The sequence below is a fragment of the Fulmarus glacialis genome, unplaced genomic scaffold (genome assembly GCF_000690835.1).
Source record: "Fulmarus glacialis isolate BGI_N327 unplaced genomic scaffold, ASM69083v1 scaffold7919, whole genome shotgun sequence".
NCBI classification, from domain to species: Eukaryota; Metazoa; Chordata; class Aves; order Procellariiformes; family Procellariidae; genus Fulmarus; species Fulmarus glacialis.
This window is the reverse complement of record NW_009231336.1, coordinates 27,287-50,461: the sequence shown is the minus strand read 5'-3', so window position 1 is coordinate 50,461 and position 23,175 is coordinate 27,287. Positions and strand designations below refer to the sequence as shown.

The window sequence follows — 23,175 nt, the reverse complement described above, 5'->3', positions numbered from 1 at the left end:
CCTGCGCTCCCCGCCCGCAGGCTGTGCGGGGCACCGCGGCAGAACCGGGGTGGTGAGGGGGCGCGGTGCCTAGAGGAAAGCGGACTTTCAGGGGGGCGCAGAGGCAGCGGTACCGCGGGTAGGTCAAGCCCGTTGCCGGGCTTGGCCCCCTGCGCCTTCTGCCTTGCCTCTGCTTTCCGTGCCTGACGCCTAGCGTAGTGGGTTATCGGTGATCAAGCTGTAAAAAGAGCTATTCCACAGCGTAAGTTTGCCTCAAAAGCCTCTTAACCTGCCTATACCCCTCGGAAGGAGCGGGACAGCGTAACGCTGAAGTCTCTTGGATGACCAGACGGTGTACCCGCCCACCTGCCCGGTTGTCGCCAGGTCTAGCTGGCGGGGGCCGGGGGGAGAGGCCTTCGCACCGCCGCGGCAGCCAGCGTGCCAGCCTGCAGAGGAGTAGCTCTGCGCTGGGAGGGGGCCTGTGTAAAATGGATGGGCAAACCTCACTTGGTTTTTCTGCATTTCTGGCCAAGCAAAGGGAAAAGGGGAGACAGCTAAAAGGAGGGTTACAACAGGTTGAGCTTTTAATGCTGATGGGTACTAAAGAGTACCTAGCGCCTACTGCCGTTACAGTGTGATATGTGTATGCTAAGTCAAGAAGTGAAGGGATTTCCAGGTAATGTTGGGAAGTAGGAACTGGAGTAAAGCTGGTTGTTGGGTGGGTTTGTTTGGGGTTTTTTTTCCCCTCCTCTGATAGGGACATTTTGACACCTAGATTTCAGTCGAGCAGTATAGTCCATTTCTAAAGATCACATCTCAGCCCATCAGGTGTCTGTCCTTTGTGCAGACACTTCTGTGACTGGCACACAAGTCCCTAAAGCTGGTACTGAGACGGAGTTTGGCTTTGGATGTAATTTAAATGCAGTAGTGTTGAACTAACTATCTGCTGAAATTTAGGAATCTGTTACAGGAACATTCAGGTTTTTAGCTAAAGATTCCTAGCTCTGTGATTAAGGGAAAAGCCAAATGAATGTGGATTGGTGTACAGTTATTCTTCAGCCTCCAAGGGATGGCTTAAAGTTTGCTGTCTTAGGTGCAATATGTTTTAAGTCTAACAGTGGCAATAACTGATATCTTCACTCAAACTTGAGCTTCTGGAAGAAGCTTGAGCAACAGTCTTGACGTAGGCTGCTTTTGCGCACATGAAATTCAAATGTAGAGATTGATGCAGTTGCAGGGTGCTTTCTCTGAAGGATTGGTAGGTCTAGGTTCACTAGACACATCTAACTTTTAACTCACTGACTGCTAAGGTAGAGGAGGCATTCTGATTGAGGGAACCTTTTATCTTCTGTCTTTGCTCTTGAAAATGACCCTTTGTTAAACGTGTTCAGTCAAAAAGCGCACACAAACATTATTTCTTAATTTTGCTGTACTGGATTTTATGCCTTCTCAGCAGCTTCCCCAGATGAATTATTTAGGCTTAAGTCGAATTCTCAAGGACAGAGTGAGAGCTGGTGTGGTTTCTATTCTGGCATTTCAAGTCTTTGAATGAAGTCTTGGATTTACGTGTGTAGCTAAATACTTCTTTTGAAGTGGGATGGGAATCTTTTATGTCTCAATATGACATTTTTCTTACTGTGTTTCTTGTTAAGAAGTTTGCCTTAATGTTTCCTACCTCTCTCTTTCTGTGCAATGTGTTACTAACTCAGATATGTTGCCTGTGGGCCAGCGAAGACTGGGCACAGTACTCCAGGTTCCAGATCTTTACCCGTGCCTCTTCTGGGCTTTAGGTTTCCCTAGGTTTTTTCCAAATAACAAATTAAATATGCTTTAATTGAAGAGAAAGGATGGATTAAGTGTAGTTCTAAGGTGCAGGTGGCTATAGAATAAGTATAATGAGAGAAATTAATAGGTCTGTTCTTGCTCCTCAACGCTATCCTGTTTGCAATGATTATTCCAAATCTCTGTTCCTCCAGCGCTTAGACTACTTACTGTCACTACACTTCTTTTGTAAATTTCCAAAAATGTTCATGTGCAAATGCAAAGATTGCCTTCTCTTGGTTAATTGCTCATCAGTTAATTTTCACCTGCTTTTGGCTGGCATTTTGCTGAACTTGTGTTGTTCAGTAGTGTTATTGGGAGCCCTGTAAGAGAAAGGAAAAGAATTATTTTCCTACCATCCTCAAGGATCTAACTGATATTGGTAACCCTTGATGGTAGGGTAGATGTCCAAGGCCTTTCTGTTACTAACTGTGAGCTTGTGCCATGAAAGGAAAGAGGCCCGCTAATGTGCTATGGAGGGTCACTTTTGTTTTTCAGTCACTTGCATGATATAGCAAGTTGAGTATTAGAAGTAATAGAAATTGAGATTTTTACTTTTTTAGCTGTTCATCATGCTTAATCATTTAGCTTGGAAGTTTTAAAATGTCATTAAAATAACTCTCTGGTATTACTGCTGTTTTCTTTCACTGACAGAATAAACTTTTCATGTGAGTAATATTTCACTAATAACATACTTCAGGATACTAATGTAGAACTAGACTCAATTGCTATTTGAAGTGTTTAACAGGAAATAAGTACCTGTTGTTAGACCATGTCTATCTTGTGTTTAACTGTACCAGAGAAACAAATAGCGTGGTAGTGTGTTTTGGAAGTTGCCACAATACAGAAACTGGTAGTTTTTGTAGTAAGGCTTATTTGATTTGTACTACTTGTTTTCTGCACAAGATTACACTATGGTTGTTCCAGTTTGGAACACTTTAACGTGCAGTCAAAAGCTTGTAAACAAGAACTGCTCGGGGAAGAGTCTGAGTAATAAGGTACCTGTAAAACACAAGACTATCGGTAATGTTCTTCACCTTGTAAAGTGCCACGTGTGAGGTTGTTAACTCGCATCAGAAACACAGCCCACAGGTCAAGGCTTGCTCTGCAGCAGTAGTGAGGTAATTGTTGTCGTGGTTTAACCTGGCAGGCAGCCAAATACCACGCAGCCGCTCACTCACTTCCCCCCCAGTGGGACGGGAGAGAATCGGAAGGGTAAGAGTGAGAAAAACTCGTGAGTTGAGATAAAGACAGTTTAATAAAACAGAAAAGGGAGAATAATAATTATAATGATAAAATATACAAAATAAGTGATGCACAATACAATTGCTCCCCCCCCCCGCTGACCGATAACCAGGTAGCGATTGGTACTTCCTGGATCACGCCTACCATTCATATACTGAGCATGACGTCACATGGTATGGAATACCCCATTAGCCAGCTGAGCTGGCTGTCCTGATTATGTTCCCTCCCCTCTTGTGTACCTAGCTCAGTCAGTAGGCATGGGAGCTGTCCTTGGACTAGGAGGGCACTTAGCAACAACTGAACACATCAGTGTGTTATCAACATTCTCCTCATACTAAATCCAAAACACAGCACTAGCAAGAAATTTAACCCTATCCCAGCTGAAAGCAGGACATTGTGAAATCATTAGTTGGAGCCACTTACTGAAGTTCTTGCTGTTGGGTAGAATGGGAAAGGACATGAGTTGACATGGTTATGGCCTCATTATCTGAGGCTGCTTTTAGCCAGACTCCTAAAGTTTTATAACAGTTTTGCAGGTATTACATACTTGGCAGCTGATGTTCATGTAACAAATGCAAACTCTTCTCTTTTTTTACAGAATCGGGCCATTTTCAGATTTGATCCAGCAGATGAAGACAAAAGAAAGGTAAGTAAAATAGGCTGTCGAGCTGCATACCTGCTCTGGTTCAAAGTATAACAAAGGAAAAGCAGTCTCTTAACTTAGCTGCCGTTGTGAAAGGGTGCAATTAGTCATTATAAAGTTCTGTTTTCAATTTTGTTTCTTTAGTGCAAGAGACATGACAACTACCCGTTCCCCTTTTTTCTGAAAAAGAAAAACAAATCTGCCTAACAAAAAGCCCTTTCTTCAATAAAAGTAGTAACAGAAAAGCCTAGAAATAATTTTGTTGGGTACAGATTTGGGATGGGGGAATAAAGATACTCTCTTCTTCTGGATCTCAGATAAACATTTTGCAATATATTTTTGCATTTTTTTCTCCTGTCAGCAGGTAGCACCTTCTTGTCTATGTTAGATACTTAGAGAATATTAGAGATTAAGATGAAGGGATAAGTGCAGAAGAAAGCTATGGAGCTGTAAGGGAGACAAAGCTACAGAAGCCTGTTAATCCAAAGGTAGCTGTAATCAGCAGAATACGTACTGTGCATGTCAGATTCCAAAGATGGGAAATGTTTGTGTGTTACAGCATGGAGCTGTACAGGTGTGTCAGGGCTTAACAGGTCCCTTGAGGTCCATACACAGCCTCACACTTAAAGCTTGGGCTGCCCTTGATTTTTACTTTTTTTCTGTTATTTTTATGGCATAATATGTAATGACAAGACCCTTCCTTTCTTTTCTCTAATTAGTTTTTGGGCTGATTTGCATATTTATTCAGAAAACGTTCATCAGTGAATGAGGCTGCATGTTTCCTCTATTTCTGAAATAAACTCAAAGCTTGAAATCAGAATTGCAACATTCCTGCAAGGATAGCTTGTCTCATATTGGACACACATCAATTCATTCCATGATTTTGTGCAAAATCTAAATATTTTCAGGTCTTAAATCTTTTTCTGGTAGAAACAGGTGGGATAAGCGTCTCTGTCCTTTGCATTCACAAAACCATCAGTTATGTGTACGGTAATCTTAAGTGACAATTGTTTATTACACAGATAACTTGAAGACCCTTAGCTTGACTTCACTTTTGTGTGCAAGTCCGCAGTTAAGCACAACAGTAATAGAGAAAGTTACATAAAACTTATGGTATATATTGCTGCTGTCTCATGTAAATCAAAATAAAATAAAACCAGGAATGTGGCCTAGAAGCCTTCCCCAATCTTCCTGTTGAATAGGGTTGTTTCACAGTCCTGGGAGCTCTCTGAAAACATCTTTCCTTGCTTTGCTTTTTATATCTTACGGAACAGCTGTTACAGACTTTGAGATTATTCCCGCTCCCCCCTCCCCCCGCTGATATATGTAGCTTTCTTGATTGGGATTTAGATATGTGTTAAATGCAGAGTTATAACAGGATTTTTATGGGAAATACCTTTAATTTATTCTAGATATGGAAATTTGAATCAGTGTTTAAAGCTGTAGTTGAGCAATAATCAGTATGACAAACACTTAAGTGTGTTTGATAGTTTTGTAAGCTGAATGTTTTAGAGGTGTGCATACAGTTGAATAATGTTTTATTCAGTATTTTAAGCCTGTTGCTGTAGTTGGTTGTGGCTTCTGTCTTGCTAAGAAGTATTCTGAAAATCCTTGATAGAATTATTACTTAATTGGTTAAGTTCTTGACACATTTTCTGGGCAAATTGTTGTTCTTTCTGTGACATTAACTTCAAGCTGAACGAAGCTTATCAAGGAGTGTTTAGGAGAGTAAGCAGACTTAACAATTCTGCTTAACAATTTTTTATTCTAAAAAAAAGTAAATGTGTTTTTAAATTGCATTTTCATGGCATTACTTCCTTACTGGAAAAGACGTTAATCATATGTGATCAGAGTCACTTTTATAAAGGCAGCTTTTGTGTGCACATACTTGATAATCAAAAGCTGGGGGGTTTTTTTTGTTCCTGAATCTGCCCTGATGGTTCTTCAGGAAGTAGATAAGAAAAATACACCTTTGAAGAGACGCCACTGAAGAATTCTACAGTTCTAAAGCTTCAAAAAACCTACGTACAATTATGAAATATTTGGCTTTATCTATGGCTTTACTCAAAGCTGACGTTCAGTAATGTGGTGACAGGACTGTATGTGTCCTTTTTAATCTATATATTTGCTAAATATCGTTAGTGTCTGTAAAACATTCAGTATTCTCCTTTTATCCTTCAGTTAAGGTAAAAATGAAAATGCTTTAAATTGAAAGGTAAAATGGTACCATGCTCTTGCTAAGAGCAAGCTACTGAAATTGTCACCAAAATTAATGGGAGTTGCTCAAAGTCTTCATGATGTAACCTCATGCTAATACAGAAACAAGCTCCATTTTTTGTTAGTAGTACCAAAACACACTTGAGTTGACAGTACGTGCAGTTCTGCTGCTATTAGCTTAGAATGATTGCAGTGAAAAAGAGTTCAGACAAACGTTCACAATCTATAATGAAGTCATGTAGTAGACTTGAAGTTCAAGTATGGGGGCAAATACAGAGGGACGTCAGGATTTTGTCTTTGGTTTCAGGTGCTATTGGAAACTTGCCATATAACCTGATGAATGCAATAAATACTTCTTACCAGCTTCTTGCTGCGTATTGGGTTTGTTCACGCCTAGGAGTAAATTTTCTTTTAGTTATTTACTCCAGCAAGCCTCACAGACTTTGTTGTCAGTCATTCATGTCTATGCGAGAATGCAAGTAAAAGATCAACAGTAGCAATGCAAGTTTTTTTCTCTGCCTCACCACACAGCTTCAGCCATGACCTTAGAATTACAGCAAGGTTGTGTCTATAGGTAATTGTATTGTAACATAGGCGTAACAGAGCTTTACACTTTTCTAGGTTGGATACTGTTAGGGAGAGAACAACCCGTATACAAGAGTGACATGTTGTAAAATATGAAAGACAGAAAGGTCAAAACTATGGCTTGACTGTAGAAGCTGGGTGAATCAGGCAGCAAAAGTTGTTTTGCCATAATATGGCTGTCAAATCGTGATGCTTTAGGCTGTAAACTAACTAAATCAGCAGTGAGTTTGTAATACCAAACTCCAGGAGGAAAGTAGGTGGTGTCCACTAGAAGGCAGGAAGAGAGGCAATGCTATCAAGCTTGTCTATCTGGACATAGCCACAGGATTTTAATACATGACAGGATGATAAAAAACGCAAGATTGTAATGTAAGCTTTTACTTGTCCTGGTTGTTTTGTTTAACGATGTATGTGTCTGCATTGGCCTATATGATGGGTGGTATGGATATAAATCAGCTGTAAGATCTACTCAGATACCAGGCAGATCAAGTTGGTGCCATTCCTTCTTAATTTGTCATATGCTAATAAAAAATATTAATTTCTGAAATTTTCAGTTTGTGTGTGTAAATAGTATAGAAATTGCCAACCAGAGGTAAACGTATTCTGGAATAGCAGCTGAAATTAAGGCAGTGTGGTTTTTTCAGAGGAGTTTAACCAGCTCTTAGAAATCTAAAATACTTGTCTCAACCAACTGAGAAGTTCCTGACAGTGTTTTGCTGAAAGAGGTTGAGTCTTCAGCACTGCAACACTTCACAGCAGCATGGCATGGTTGACACAAACAGTTGGTTTTTTAGGTGTGTGCTGGAATCAACTCCAGAAAATGAGTATCTGGTAACTTGGCTGGGCAGTCACCTTGGAGAGAGGTGCCAGGCGTAGTGTCTCCCTCTCGATGTGGCACAGCAGGCACTTCGGTTCAAGCCTCACATGTCCCGATACAAAAATGAAAGTTTTTTTTTAGAACCACTTTCTCATCATTTAATAGCTTTGTTCTCCATCATTTATACCTTGACAGATCCAAATCCTGCTTCTGAAGTAGCAACACATTTGTGCTGTTTACAGACTTAAAATGGTAAGAAGATCACAGCACTGCTTGTGTCCTGGAAATGTCTGTCAGTACTCATTCCCTAGTTAGCCATGGCATTCCACAACTGGAAGGAGCTACAGCACCATTTGCCTAGGTGATAACAGAAAAAGTAAATCTGTCCAAGATAGCAAGCAAGACTAACTTTTTAAATTGGATGAAGGTGCTGAGTTTGGGGGAGGAAGGGAAAAAAAAGGAAGCAGCAGCCAAATGTAAGAATATTACTCGTAAGCCATATTCTAACCTGAAATGGTAGGGTCTTCATGATTGACATATTTCCTCTTCAACTCCTTATGTTTTGTCTGCTTCACTTCTTGTAGTACTTATAACATCTGGTTTCTACTCTACTGGCTCCAGCTTACTGTGTTGGGTCAGTCCTAATATAAATCTTTAAAGTTGGAGATGAGTTTTCCTGATTTGTTGTTCAGGTTCAGTTTGAACATAATGGATCTAAAATTCAAGGCCTCCTTTACTGGGAAGAAAATCATCAAAACACGTCTTTTCCCTCACATTGCTGAATGTTTTAAAGGTGTTGAAATAGATGATGCTAAATCATATCAAACTTATTGTGGGACTTTCTCTCCTAATTAAATTCATGATGTGGGGAGATTCCTTAAGGCTGTGGACTGTACCATATCTGAACTTTGGGAGGATGGAAGCAGTAAAGTATGTTGATGGAGCAAGATGCTGTCATGCTCTAAATCTCAGAAGAACCTTGTTATTAGTGCTGTTGACTCTGTCACACTTCTGGGAGGTCTGAAGGTTCCTGCAGCCACAAAGGCACAGAACTTTTCTCCTCCCAGTAAATTCGTTGCAAGCTTTTAAAGTCTGTTAGTGAGTGTCCTATAAAAATACTAAGCTCAAGCGCTCCTGTGGGCACACTGTGTGGTATCTTAGTATTAATTGTTGTTGTTATTGTTCTGACTTTACTGAAACCCCTTAAGGGAGTACCAGTCTGTGAGAGAAGAAAAGTTACTAAGCATCCTTCATTAATACTAAGCATTTGTTCTAATTCCCTTTGGTCCTGCCCACTCCCATCCAGCATTTTTCAGTTTTTACATCTCTCAAGGTTTATGTCAAGCCAGTGAAACCCATCTCTCCTTTTAAAACCCTTCTTTCACCACTGGGTTACAGAGGTTATAAAGGGTTCTCCCTGTTCGGTGCGGAGGGCAAGGAGGGCTGCTGAGAGTGCAGCTCTGCAGAATTTCACCTTTCTGTGACCCTGAACCAGGTGTTTATTCCACGAGTTCTGACAACACGTATTTCTGTGCGTGCTCCTCGCCTTACCTGCGGAGTGCCATCTAGCCTAGGCTCTCACATGTTCAAACCTGCGACTTGGATCTCTGCCATGTCAGAGCTGGCAGACTCCTGCCAAACAGGCCAACCTCCCGCTGTCGATATAGGCTGAACAATGAAGTTTTGACGTGAGGCAGACTGAATCCTCAAGGAATACAAGCGTACACCTTCCCTCCCCGCCCACATCTCTCCACAAAGACTAGGCAAAAATTGGGCATGGCCTTTTCAGAGGAGGTTATCTAATTGTCCCATTATTCACAGTTGATTATAAATGTTATATAAATGTTGTCTTGACTTCTAGAGGAAATGAAAGCTTGAAATAACGTTTCAAATGCTCTTGGGCTTACTTTCTTACTGCCTTGGATGCTTAACTCTGAAACCTAATAGCAGAATAAGACAATTATTTTATTCTTTTAATGCTGCTTCTGTTAGAAGCAGTCAGGCAACGTTCTTATTCAGCAATTCCAAGTTATGCCTCTTTGCTCCTGGAATCTCTTATCTCTGACTTGCCAGAAACATAGTTTCTCTTTGGTTTTCTGCAACACTGATTTACATAGTCTAGTGAAAATACAAGAAACATGATTAATTTTGCCTTTTATGAGATGGAGAGGGACTTGTGTTTTAAGAGAATCTTCTGAATAACTTTGAGAGCCACAGAAACTTAAGAGTTGTAAAAATTCATGTGCAGTTTATTGTGGTCACTACTAACATTCCTTTCATCTACCTGAAAATTGGGTAGAGTCTGCTATGAATCTTTATGTTTGTAGTAAAAAAGAAGATAAGTTTGAGGAATAGATGGGGTAAACAACAGCAGACCTACACAAGCTGTTGGGGAAATACAGTTCCTTGTGAACTTTGTGTTTGGCACTACAGTTGATTTCATTAACCATTCTCACCACTCAACAGCTGCAGAACTAGGTTGAAGTAAATTAAGAATGTACTTCTCTTGAACCCCTAGAGACATTTTAATTAAAATTGCAATTTGAAAATGAAAAACATGGGTCAGAAGACAGAAGTGAGCTAGAGGGACTTAAGCCAGTTCAGGAGAAGGAAAGCATGAACTGGTACCACTTACGATGTTCCCATTCTCCTAAATAAATTATTATGTGCTCTGGCACATAATACTTGATGAGGCCAAAGTCATGGCGGCTTCTGGTTCACTCATGCTAAAAGAGTGAGCAAGCACTCACTGTTAGGTCTCTGACTTCCCAGCCATTAAAGAAGAGTGGGGAGGACTCATTTGATTTTTGTGGACAGTTCTTTAAAAAGCTTGATTTTTGTTCAAGTTAAGCCTAACAAATGTAGTAAGAATTTCTTAAGTCTGACATACTCATATTGCTCCCCGTGTGCTAATATCACTTGCTGTTCTGTCAAGGTATTTATGCCTTGAAATACACAAAGAAGTCTTAAGAACATTGATCTTAAGAAATGAGTGAAGGTGATACAAAACCAAGCACACCTCCTGTGTTCTGCTGTTGTAGAATTTCTGTTCTTGATGGACTTTTCTGGCAATTTTGTTACTAATATGCTCTGTCACCGAGGAAAGTGGAAAATGGGAGCAATATGTATTTCCAAGTCAATTTGATAACAGGTTGGGGTTTTTTCCCTTGCTTTAATTTCAACTTGATTGCTAAGAAGCGTACCTCTCCTGGTAGTTACAGCATCTATGGCATAATTCAAAAATAAAGGTGCAGAAAAGAAGATACAAAGTATGCACTCTATTTCTGTAATGTTTAGCAGAACTTTTGTGGTTCACCTTTGAATTGAGCTTCTCTAGCACTGAATAATCTATGTCTAAATTAAATGCTATATTCAATAAAGCAGTGGTGTTTGCTTGGATTTGAATACTTGCAGAATGGAGTCTATACTCTCTTGTTCCTGCTCTAATCCGAAGGCCTGTATAAGTAAAGAGAATGATTTGCCAAAGAGGAAGAAGTAAATAAAGGGAAATTGTCTCCTTTTCTCACCAAGACATTTATTACTCTGGTGTTGAGAAGCTACAGTAAATTCAGCTGACATAATGTAGCCAAAGTTTAGTGGTCTGTGAATTGAAAAAAGTGAATATAGGTCAAGTGTGCTTTCTAAACATCTTCAAACACAAAGAGAGGAGGTGGAAAAGGACCTCACATGCAGGCATCCCAGGACCAAAGAGCAAGATCATGAAGTACCCTATTTTTCACAAGCACCTAGTATCCCCAGCTGAGGTTGAGCCTGGAAAATATAAGCAGCTGCTAATAAGCACTTATGGTGCTCCCCTCTCCTCCCTCCCTGCGCCCCCATCTAATTAGCCTGTAAACAAAGATGGCGAAAGAAAATGGAATTTAAGAGATGATACCTTTTTGCACAAAGCCACACAATAGGTCTGTGGCTGAGCAAGGAAGAAAACGCAGGTCTCTTGTATCTTAGGATATTGCTTTTTTTATAGGACTGATAAAGGACCAAAATGGATTAATATTTTACTCGTCAAGACAAGATGACGAATGGGTGTTTCTGGGCTTCCTGTTTTAACATGCAATAAAATTTTAAAATGTTTTACCATTACCCACACTACAGCATAGACAAAAGGAACGGTAGTTTATTGCTCTCTCTTAACCTTACTATTAGCATGAAAGCTGAGAATTCTTGACTTTCAGAGAAGTGAATGTATTTTACAATTAAAAAAAAGTTTAGAAAGTCTAGAAACTGCCTTGTTTATATGAAAAACACTTCTTGCTGTAGCATGACTGGTGAAAGTCGAACTCCCTTTTGAATGTTGAAAGGACAGAACTCAAAAAAAGAAATGTTGAATTCATACAGTAATTTAGGGGATAGCAATAAAACCCTGAAACTAGGACAATCATCATATATTTTATGAAAGGGGAGGTGTCTTGCTGTCTGAATTCTTTCACTTGCTTTAATTTCCAATCAAATAAATAACATCTGTGCCCCTTAGTTTATGCTATGCTAATGGCCTACAGGGCGGTAGAAAAAGCACCATCTAAAGAAAATGAAAAGTATAATAATGTTTTTGTGATCACATCCTTTCCTGTTTCTCTTCTCTCTGTGCATCACTTCCCTTACAGCATTAAGGAGAAAGCAGAAAATGTGCTGTATGGCATTTGGTTTTAGTTGTCTCCAAGGCAATTTCCCAATAGGATGAATTTTGTTTCCTTGCTTCAAAACTTTCCACGGATAACTGTTCAACTATAATCAGATGCTCTATTTTGTCCTAAGCTGCTATTCGCACTTGAGATCAGCCAGCAGTGGTTCACTGTCTCGGATTTTGGCAGTATTGCAAGTGGCGGTACCGTAACTGAATGCTGGTTCCTTTAAAATCACTCCTGATGACTCACCAGGGTTTAACTCCAGAGAACTTTGTCAGCAGTTCCTACGTGTTTTTTACTTATGTGAGTCTTACATCTTAAAAAAATTGTATTTTCCTGTAATGGCTAGGAAGCTTAGTAATCTGTTCTTAAGTGTGTGATGGCTTAGTTGTTAATATAGTATGCATAAGACTGTATAATTAATGCTTTTAAAAATAAACTCTAGCCTTGCTTTTATTGTGAAATCTTTTATACAGCCAAGGCTTCAGGAACATGTAGGAAATGAAGCACCTTACAAGCACACCAATGGTTTGTTTTCTTTAAGTTGTAAGTAGGTTGCTAAATCTCAAAAAAAATGCTTGTGTTCTATTTAGTATCTATCCTTAGTACAGCTGTTCAGAGTTAAGAATCTTCTGTTGCTGCATTTCACTAAGATTTGAAGCCATGAGATGGTGGTTTTTATAATCTTTAATTAAATTACAAGAATAGTCTTCAAATGTATGGAGGGAGAGTTAGGCTTCCACCTCCCATGGCCAGTCAGTGGGAGTTTGGTGCCCTTTGGGATCTCCCCTGCAGTGCTTTTGACATTTTGCAGTGACGCTTCCATAGCAGCAGGTGGGTGCAACTTATGGAGAAAAACAAAAAATCAGTCTGAATTTGGGAGGATTGGTCTCTTTGTAGTCAAATGAGTGTTCAGGTTTTATCTGACTGAGATTAAAGACCAGAGCACCAGATGCAAGATGTGTATAGGCTCTGCTGCTAACAAGAATGAGTGGAAACACCCCTTAATTTCAGTGGGTATTGATCCAATCAGATAATTTATGAAGTGATCCTTGGTATTTAAAGTCCTAGAAGAAACCTTCAGCACTATTAATGAAAAATCAGATACATTTTTGTGTTGTATTTATTTACTGATAAGGCAGTCTGTCTGGCCCCCTATGTCTCTGAAGTGTTCATTCAGCATCTTGATTTGGGGAAGGCTGGTAACTTGGCTTCTTGTACTGCTACACAGTTCCTGAAGAGAGGGAGAGTCCAGTTGGTGAACCAGCTGTTGAATTTGGTTAAATTTATTACAGACACCTTGTAGCAGCTGATGTCAACAAGGAACACTATAACTGCTAAGTCTTACAGAAATGTGCTTAAACAGGGAACAGAATAAACTGGCCTTTTCGTGGGGTTCTCTGAACTGTCTGTTCAGTTCTGCGTTACTCCTCAAAACCAAACAGAGTTCATGACTGTTGCTTCAGCTTGCAAAGCGAAGTTAATTGTATGGAAAACTCTCTCAACAATAGAAATAAAATTCTTGTAAGAAGTTGAGCTGTGACCAAGTAATTTGACAATGGATCTAGACTGGTCATTTTTTGTTTCCTAGGCATTTTTTAAAAAACGCTTCAAAGATGCCACCTTCAGAAACATTTAGTGCAGGTCTAGCGTACTATGCTCAAGTCAGGGGGTTGTACAGATCTGTGGGAGCAGCATTAGGTTAATGTTGAAGAACTCTGAAAACTCTGTACTTGAGTATCTTTTTCCAGGTACTTGTCTATGAAATTCCCATGGTAAGTACCTATATGCCTGTGGTCAAATGTGGGTTTTATGCTGTTGCAGTGTCTGTAATATTCTGATGAAGATTTCTCATGTTGCTTGTGTGATAGTAAGAGGTGGAGCTCACTCCTTGTTTTCAAACTCTTACTGGATTAATCTAGTCAGGGCTGTGGAGATGTAGTCAAGGTCTCGATCATCTGGGTGGTGCTTTTGGGTGGGCTTCACCCCGGGACAACCATACTAGAAATCATATTGTGAGTTCCTACTGTCTGACTTTGTTTACAGATTGTCTTTTAACATTGTTGAAGACTTGTGTTGTTTTCTCCCTTATTCTTCTGGAGTGTCTGTTCTAGATTTGCTTTAGACTTAACCTTTTTTTTTATTATTTTGGCTTTACTTGTAAGTGATCACAGTAACAAAACTTGCTTGGATGTCCCAAGTGGAACTTTTGTTTTGAGCTTTGGGTCAGTGTGATGGGCTGTTGTGCTCCCCGCCTTTTTGTTGTGGTGTTGGTGAAAAGTGCAATTCCAGAGACCGTTCTCAAGAACTATTTTTTACTTTACTAGTATTCGTATGCTTTTTTATTATCACTTTCTTATTGACTTATACTGCCTGAGACCACGATATGAATTTCAGGTCCTAAGCGGACTTCTGCACTAGGGCTATTCAACTCAGTTGCTACTCTGGCTTCTTTGGTAATTTATTCATGTCAGTCATCCAGATACAAAGCTTGGGGGGTGAGAAGGTGGGAGAATCTGTGTCCTGTGAGGTACAATGCAGTTTGTATTGCCACTTACCTGGGAACTTCTTTGTAACTATACTTCTGGCTCTGGTACCCATGAGTAATAGTGTTGGCCTGAAGGAGGACTATGGCGTCCTCCCCCATCAAGCAATCTCTTCTGTCCTGCCTTTTCTCCCTTTTGACTGATCATCTGATTGTCCGTTTCTGTCTTATAAAAGGTAATTCTTCTCTAAGTCAGATGTTATTGTTCTGACCTGCAGATTCTTGGAGTGTTGTGTTTTCTCATGCTGCATTTATATGATTAATGTTTACCCATACAGTCATGTCGGTATAAAGTATCAGTGAAGTATTTCAACTTAAAGAATAATCTGTGTTGACAAAGCAGCAGTTTTGCTGGTTTGGTAAAACTGCTACAGCCTAAGTCTTCCAATAAAACTGCATTATGTTTCTATGTCAGAAGTAACGTTTCTAAGAATCTTACTTAAGATGGGAGAAGTCCATAGGTTAGGTTGAAGTGGCAACACAAATTATAGCTGTTACCAAACATGGAGTACTAATACTTGGATGTTGAGCAGCAGTTATTTTGGTTTGGTTTCTTTTCCCCCAGCCTCCTGACTGAAACAACCTCAACTTATAATTTTGCAGGTACTGTAGCTGTGACTGTTCTACTTTGATGTATTTTTAAAACCTTTCACTTCTCTCTAGCCTTGTTACTCTGGCTACTCAAGTTTTTAGTCCTGATATTGAGAAAACTTCATAACTGGCAATGGTGGATAGCATCTGCCATTTTGGCTTAATGCTTTTGCCAATGTTGATGTATTTGAATTGTATCTGTGAGGAAAACTGCTTTTGATGATCTTTAGAGGTCTTTTGCAATAGTTTATATTTTGAAGAGCTAATACAGAATACCTAGTTTCTTAAGCCAAGTCAGCTGAAAACTCAAAAGTTATACGAAAGCTTAGCAAAAGTAGTTTTCTATTGCCACCAATATTTTGATGCTAAAACTGTTCCTTTTTTGTTTGTTTGTGTTTGCATAGAAACTGTGTGAGGGAATTCTAAACATCCTTGAAAAAGACACAAAAACTTCATTTCAAGTTGCCTGCCTGGAGACCCTCCGGATTCTCTCCAGGGACAAGAAGGTTTTAGTGCCTGTAACCACGAAGAGGAACATGCAGATCCTTATGAGGCTAGCAAAGCTGGACACTGTGGAAGATCCTTTGGCGAGAGTGTCTGAATTTCCTGTTATAGTAGAAGCTTTAAAATGCCTCTGTAATATAATTTTTAATAGTGCTGTTGCACAGAAGCTCAGTTTGGAACTGAATCTTGCAGCTATGCTCTGCAATCTTCTGGAAAAATGCAAGGACCAACAGTTCGTTGATGACATTAAATGCTTTGATCTGCGTCTCCTCTTCCTCTTGTCACTTCTGCACACAGATATTAGATCGCAGTTGCGTCAGGAGCTACAAGGCGTGCAAGTTTTGACTCAGGCTTTGGAAAGTTCCCTAAGTGTAACGTGGATGGAAGAATATAAAGCAGCGGAAGATCATGACAGGCCGCCTCTGTCTTTGCAAGAGACAGATTGTGCCATTGAGGCACTAAAGGCTCTTTTTAATGTAACACTTGACAGTTGGAATGTCCACAGCGAGGTAAGGCTTAGCTGAAGTGTTTTTTAAATTGGTTTTGTTTAGCCTGCAAGAGCCAGAACCAGCAGGTGGATACACAAGAGGCAGTTGTTGTCCAAGCCTCAGAACAAGGATTTTAATCTTAACTTTTGCATTTTTCAGAATAGCAGTTAAGGTAGTCTTGAAATTTTGCGTCATAATTTCTCTGTATGCAAAATCAGCCTGAGAAAATTTGTCTGTCTGAATTCTGATTGTGTCACGTATTGATGATCTTGGGCTTTCAAGAGGTGTTGAGTCTTTAATGCTCATTGCTTTGAATTCCAAAATAACTTTTTTGTTCTTGTTAGTACTTAGGCAAAAAATCTAATCCATACATTTTCTATGTAATGGGAGAACAGCTTGGATTCTATAATGCCAGTTAGAACTGTATGTTTTCAAATAAAAAATGCAAGGAAGAGTATTTCCTAAGTGTCTTAGATTTCCAAAAGAAAATAAGTGCTGTTAACTAATAATTAGCTGGCTAGGAAAAACTTTGTAATATAAGTGTATCAGATGGCTACATCTCTGGAGATTGTGGACTATAGCAACAGGGTAATAATTAGAGCTGAGGCGTCTCCCTAGTTTTCTTCTGTTTTTCTGGGCATGATGATAAGCACATCAACTCTAATTTTTAACAAATAACTCCGAAGAAAGAGTGATACTGTTTTTAATATCTTTATCTCCCATCCTTCCAACACCAGGTTAAGATCTTTTAAGATGAGGCCAAGTACGAGAACTAAACGCACTTTCATTGTTATGTCTTATGAATAAGATTTGTCTTTGTTTTTTCATTATAACATCAGATCTACTTTTTTTCTTAGGCAAATATGCTTCGTATGTGTTGCATCCCTAAATTTATAAACAGAAACAATAAGTATAACTTTTTTTGTTGAATAACCTAAGTCTGTGCTACAGTAGTAGAATTATATAGGGAATCTTTCTTTTTAGTCCACATCATACTGTCTCTAAAACAATGTTGTTAACTTTTAACTGGGCATTGTAAATATGCAGCATATAAAGCTAAGAGGAAGTTTGCAGTAGCTAAAATTGACAAATAATTGTTCTCTTTAGTGCATTGGACTAAACAGCAAATAAGACATTATTCATAACATTAAGGAGTGTAAAACTTGAGAAAAGTCTGAAGCTTATTCTTTGCTTTAATGTCTAAGGATATACTGAATAAGAAATCCTGAAATTTAAGATTGAGTGAGTAGGGGGAAAAAATCAGTGAAGCTAATACTTCAAATTTCAAGGAAATATAAAGTAAGTGAGGGACTTTTCTCTTGTTTGTATTCCTGACTTAGACCTTTATTAAAAATATCTTTAACTTTGTCAGAGAAAGTTCTTTGTATAGGCAAGTGATTGTTTTGGAGATAGAAACTTGAGTGGAGAAAAATTACCCAAAGTCAAACATCTAACACAGCAATATGAATGTTCACAGCTATATGCTAGTTCAGAGTTTGAGAAGTATCGTCTTTATGATTAAGTTCTTCTCTGTGGAGGAAATAATGTCAGGTGTTAAGTTGGAAAATGAAGCTATATTACATGTTCACCTCTTGAGAAGTAAGCTCTTGAAATCTGGATCTTGAAGTTGGTATACTCTTATACTGGGAGTCTCAAGAGGTGAAAAGCCCAGTTTACCACAGAAATCCTTCAGATTGGAGGAAATTCTGGTGTTGGTAACCTTTTTTTTTTCCCCCACTTTTTTTTTTTTAATTTGGATGAGAATTTAAGACATTCTGGGGCAGGAGAAACTTATTTTGTGTTTTGAGATAAAGCTTATGTAATAACTCTGTACTAAAAGTTCCTAAAAGCAAGGAACCTTTAAATAAAGAGCTCTTTAGTAGTTGTAAACTGTTAGCCAGATATGTTAGGTGACATTCTGCTTAGCAAGTATCCCTGTGGAAATATTAATGATCTGTAAGAAGAGTAAACAGCATGTTAATTAAGTGGGCTGAAGATGCAGAATTTGAAGAGATTACAAACAGTAGACGGGATGGAAAATAAAAGGAGAGCAGAGAGGTTAGGCGTGTGGGTAGAAAACTAAATGAGATCCATCCTAAGGGGGAGAGAACCATTTGAAACACCAGTATTTAATGACTGGAGATGGTTTCAAAGTAGCAAAGCCAGACAAGAGCCGCAGGTGGTACAGTTGGCAGATTTGGATGCTGATGTTACAAAAGATGCTTTGGGGTGCTTTGTGCTAGGTCAAACACACCAGAACATATGATGGATGCCAAGAAGAGCTAATGAAAAAGGACGAGGACAATGATACACACAGTTAAATGATTGCAGTTACTGGGGTACTTTTGTGTGGCTGCTGTCTGGTGGGAGATTGGAAGGGGGAATTGCTTGGAGAGAGCAAAAGTAGGGCAAATAAGGTTGCTGAGAGTAGAGAAGTTATTAACGAAATGGAGGAAAAGTATCAAGGGAACAGAAGCAAGTGAATTAGAAGAAGAAGCAGACTGGGTGGGGGAATGAAACTGTTGGTAGCAAAAGGTCTAAATGAGGAGGAGGCAAATTAAATGAAGAACATATGTAATCTAAATGGATGAAGAGGCAGCTGGGTGTAAATACAGGAAGGAAGATAGTAGTGCTATATCAGGAATATTCCAGTGGTATGGAATTGAGCAAATGCTTGTAATGGGGTTTTCTGGTAGTGAAGGCTCATTTAACCAGAAAAAAGTCCCCAGCAACTTTTACAAGGCCTAGTTAAAAGGCCAGCGTATGACAGTTACGTTTCATTAAGCATTCAGTGAACTCTAAGGTACAGTCCTTTTATTGATAGGGATGGATGTTATGATCTAATAGGTATTTTCCATCTTTAATTTTTATTATTCTAGTGACCTGAAACCCCCACTTGCAATCTTCAAAATGAAAAAATATCTTCATAATTTATATTTATATAGACTGAATCTCATCAATTTCGTTACATGGCTGCCATCCTTCGACACTGCTTATTAACCACGGGCCCTACTGAAGACAAAACTGAAGAGTTGCACAGGTTGGTAGAATTGCAGAACCAATCTATTTTAGAGGTTATTTATTTGTTTAAAAATATAAAAAAAAATTACTTTGTCTAAAATCTAAAGTGGAAACCTGAGAAACAATGGAAACTATTAATTTTGAGTAAAATACTATTAATCTTTTTGATGAAACCTGTTTGCCTGAAATACTGTTTAAATATGTCCACTATTCCAGAGATAAAGTGGCTGGCAAGATTGTTATTTCTGATAAATAATAATGAAGCTGACCTTTTTCAAATCTTTTTTTGTGTGTGTGTGTAACTGAGGATGAAAATACATATGGAAGTTCTAGGGGTAGTGCAAATTGAAGTGGAATGCAACTTCTGTTGTTCTGCACAGAAGCTGATGGTAAAACTGCATTTTGAGATTTTTGTATGTAACTTTTGCAGTTCTGATGGATTGGGATGGAAGTAACAAGTTGATATTTTATCTTCAATAGTTCTAGGCTGCTTTATTAAAAGTACAAATGTCAGTTCCCTGGTAATAATCTTTTTTTTTTTTTTAAAGATGAATGAATCATCTTGCAGTTTTCAGTGCATTGGTTTTTTTTCCTCAGTCCTGCACCCATGTGTTTGTTATGTATTTGCAGCCAATAATTCAATCAAAATTAATAGTATTTTTAGTGAGGTGGTGGTTCTCTGTTCAGTGTTACTGTTTTTTTTCCGTAACACTGTTATTTTTATCCAAGTAGGTCAGCTGTTCACAGGGCCTGACAGAACGGTAGCTTCAAACACTACCCCATGTTATCTCTCGGCAATGAAAATTAGTGTTGCCATTTTCTTCTTCAGAGATGTCCATATATCTAAGTGTAGGATCTTTTGAAGATCTTCTGAACCAGCTGTCTCCAGGAAGAAGGATATAGCTTTTCACACCCAGCAATCTTGAAAGTGTTAAATGAACTTGATTAAAATCTTGGAAAGCTCTTAGAGATCAACAGTCTTAGTAGGTGAACACTAAAATCCTACATCAGAGCCCTTCTCAGTTGGTGCAGACTAGTTTGGAATAATTTAGGATACCGCTGCAGTAGTTGCCATGACTAAAGTTAGCGCTGAGTGTGTCCTGAAAGGCAGGCAGTGTTTCTCTTTGCTGCTGCTTATGGTGGGTGTTTTGCAGTCTCATCCTCCTTTAAGGGAGGGACTGGTGGGAATAAGTTCCCCACTGCTGGGAAAATTGAACAGATTTGGATAAATTCAACAACTACAAGAAGGCAGAGATCGGCCTTTAGCATTTAAGCTTGTACATAGGCAGCAAGACTGCCGATACCCTGGTGAATTATTATACAGCTGATGCTCTTTCCGTGAAAACATGTTCTGTTTCCTTGTCCAGGAATCTGACTAGTCTAATCACTCTGTAAAATATATCACGCTGTAAAATTTAATTATCTTGTGCTATTGCAAAACGATACATGTTTTGCAGGTCCTTTTGGTTTTAGCTTTTGCAAACACTTGCAGATGAGATCCAAAAAGGGCTTTACATATAGAAGTAGGCAGCTGTGGAGAATATGTAGTATTGGTGTGATTTCTGTCCTTGCTTTTTTCAGTCAGAAGGGTTATTTTGTGTAGAGATGCTGCCCATAGGGACCTTATGGAGACACCAAGTCAAGGCAAGGATTCTCTGTAATTCTGAGAGGGGGAAGCAGAAAAGAAATGAGGATGGTTATCACTGCCTTGTGCCACTTCAGTTACTTCCCCTTCTCCATCAGACTCAGTATAGCACTGCATCGGTCTTTCTGTTATGCTGGGAAAAAAACTTTCTCCCTCTGTTAGCTAACTGTAGCTAGTTTGTTTAGCTCAAGTTGAGAGAAGAAAGAATGCAAGTATAGTATTGCTGCATGTAGTATTCGATCTTGATTTATGTTATACTCGGGGGGGGTTTTAACACACTAGAAGAGCACTGCACAGGTTTTCACTTTTGTGATTCAAATATTTCAGCCCATTTGCAGAACCTGAGTTTTGTCTTTGAATGCTACAGGATGCAATAAAAACTGAATAATTTAATACGCTTTTCCATCAAGACTATTCATCACAAGGCAGCTCTGGAAAAGAAAAGGTATAGTCAGAAGTAATGCCCCTGCAAATCCTCAGAGGGATCAAGGGCCTGGATCAGAGGGCCCCACTTCAGTCCCCTGATGTATTTGGTCAAGCAAAACTTTCATTCCTGATAGGAGCTTCAATAATGAATGAGTAAACTTGTGTTGGCGGTCTGTAGCTAACATAGCATAGCTAAAAAAATGAGACTGTGTCGTCGTTTGGGCTGTTGAGTATGCTGGACTCTGACCATGCAATCTTTATTGCTAGAGATGAGGTGTGAGTCAGAGATCAGAATGCAGCTTCTCGCTCTGCTTTCCACCTGGAGCCTATCAGTAAGGCAATTACAAAAATAATGTTAAAAATGGAATAAAACATAAGCAGTGTTGAATGCAGAATAAACTTTATGAAGCATCAGGGAGGCATAAGTATGTTTCTTAGAACTGCTGATCACTTGCTCTTCTCTAAGTTTGTAAATCTGCAGAATGTAAGATGCTTAAATGAAGCGTTCAGGCAGCCTGTTAAAGCACATTTTATGAATGCTTGTGCTCTGAATGTCTAAGTTGAGGATTTATTTTATGTGAACGTCAGATGTTGGATACATGCCCTGAGCTGTGATGTACTGGTTGTCAATTTCTCTATTGACAGACTCTATTTCTAATAAATAAGCAGAAGTTACCTATAAAAATATCTTAACTAATTTAGTACCTGGTATTGTTGTCATTATTGTGGTTCTGTCATGTCGTTACTTAACATTTGAATATGAACAGCTTAAAGCACCACATATTAGAGTGAGTGCCATTTTTGCCCACTAACAAGGTTTTAATCAAGGCATTCAGCAGCTCTAAATAGGCCTTTGCTTCTGAATTTGCATATCAGGAGGGGGCTGGGAGCATGAGTGGGTGGATGTCATGTCCCGGTGATTAATGATCTCTAGGAAGCCGAAAAGGGGAGAGTAATATACGCAGTATTTCTACCCCCTGGAGTAGGAATGCAAACACTATTGTGCAGATCTGTGCATAGTCACTGACTTCCTGGTAGCTGGAGAATTTCATACACTCCTCTACCACAAATAAAACTGTCAGTGGAGTGACAAAGATCAGAAAGCCGGGCTTCATTTATTGAAAAGAATAGCTCAGACACAGTGATCCAGAAAATTAATTTTGTAGGTGTTTGGGAACTTGGTTGTTTAATAAGAAACTGGTAAAAAGAGAACTTTTGATGAAAGGCATGAAGCCACCAAATATTTGTTGAATTTCAGTCTGTTTTGTTTCTGACTATTCCTGAATTATTGGAGAGGAATAACTTCCATGATATAAAAGACGGATATTAAACAGGAATTAGAAACAAAACAAAGAGAACAAGCTTTCCAAAAAGTAGAAGTTGTCTGAATTTCAGTTGCTAAAAGAGCAAAAGGGAGATGGCACAATGTGGAACAGCCATCCCATCTGATCAGACCAAAACCAGCACACTTGTTAGAAATCCTGTTATATTTGATTGCCATTATTTGCTTTCTCTTTTAATAATGCTTTGTTAGAATTCTATTCATAACATAAAAACTGAGGGCAGCTTCTAAGTAGATATTATTAAAAGTGTTAAATGAAGTTGTTAGAAAAGTTTTCTCTATTCTTCCAACGCATCGCCAATCCTTGAAACATGGGTGCTCGTAGTTTCGTTGATAGCTTTGAGGTCTGCATATGTAAGCCTAAATAGTTCTGTGGTATTTCTGAATATATCCATTTATAAGTTTAGTTGGGCATCAGCAAGTAAATAATGACAGAATTCTAATTTTTGCAGCATCTGTGTAATTTAGCCCCATATTCAGGAAGAGTACAAATACAAGTCTGTGTAACGAGAACAGGATAGATAGCAAACTGAAGGGATGTGTATCATACAAGAGACCCTTGCAAAGTAAGTTCCATCTTACTCCATTAAAGAGGAGGGAGGGACCCTGTGATCTAATTTAAATCACTTAATGGATATTTGGGAAGTGCTCCTCTTTGTGCTT

General features: G+C 38.9%; 1 protein-coding gene across 1 annotated transcript in view; it reads left to right on the top strand.

Annotated features, from left to right (window-relative positions):
- Positions 1-3,643: 3,643 nt before the first annotated feature.
- The window catches only part of RIC8B (RIC8 guanine nucleotide exchange factor B), a gene marked incomplete at its 5' end in the record, with an annotated part of 33,023 nt that continues 13,491 nt past the window's right edge, over positions 3,644-23,175 (top strand). Inside the window, 3 exons of the mRNA XM_009584530.1 lie at positions 3,644-3,691; positions 15,491-16,099; positions 19,024-19,118. Of these exons, the coding sequence (XP_009582825.1) occupies positions 3,644-3,691; positions 15,491-16,099; positions 19,024-19,118 (752 nt within the window). The remainder of the gene's footprint in view (positions 3,692-15,490; positions 16,100-19,023; positions 19,119-23,175) is intronic.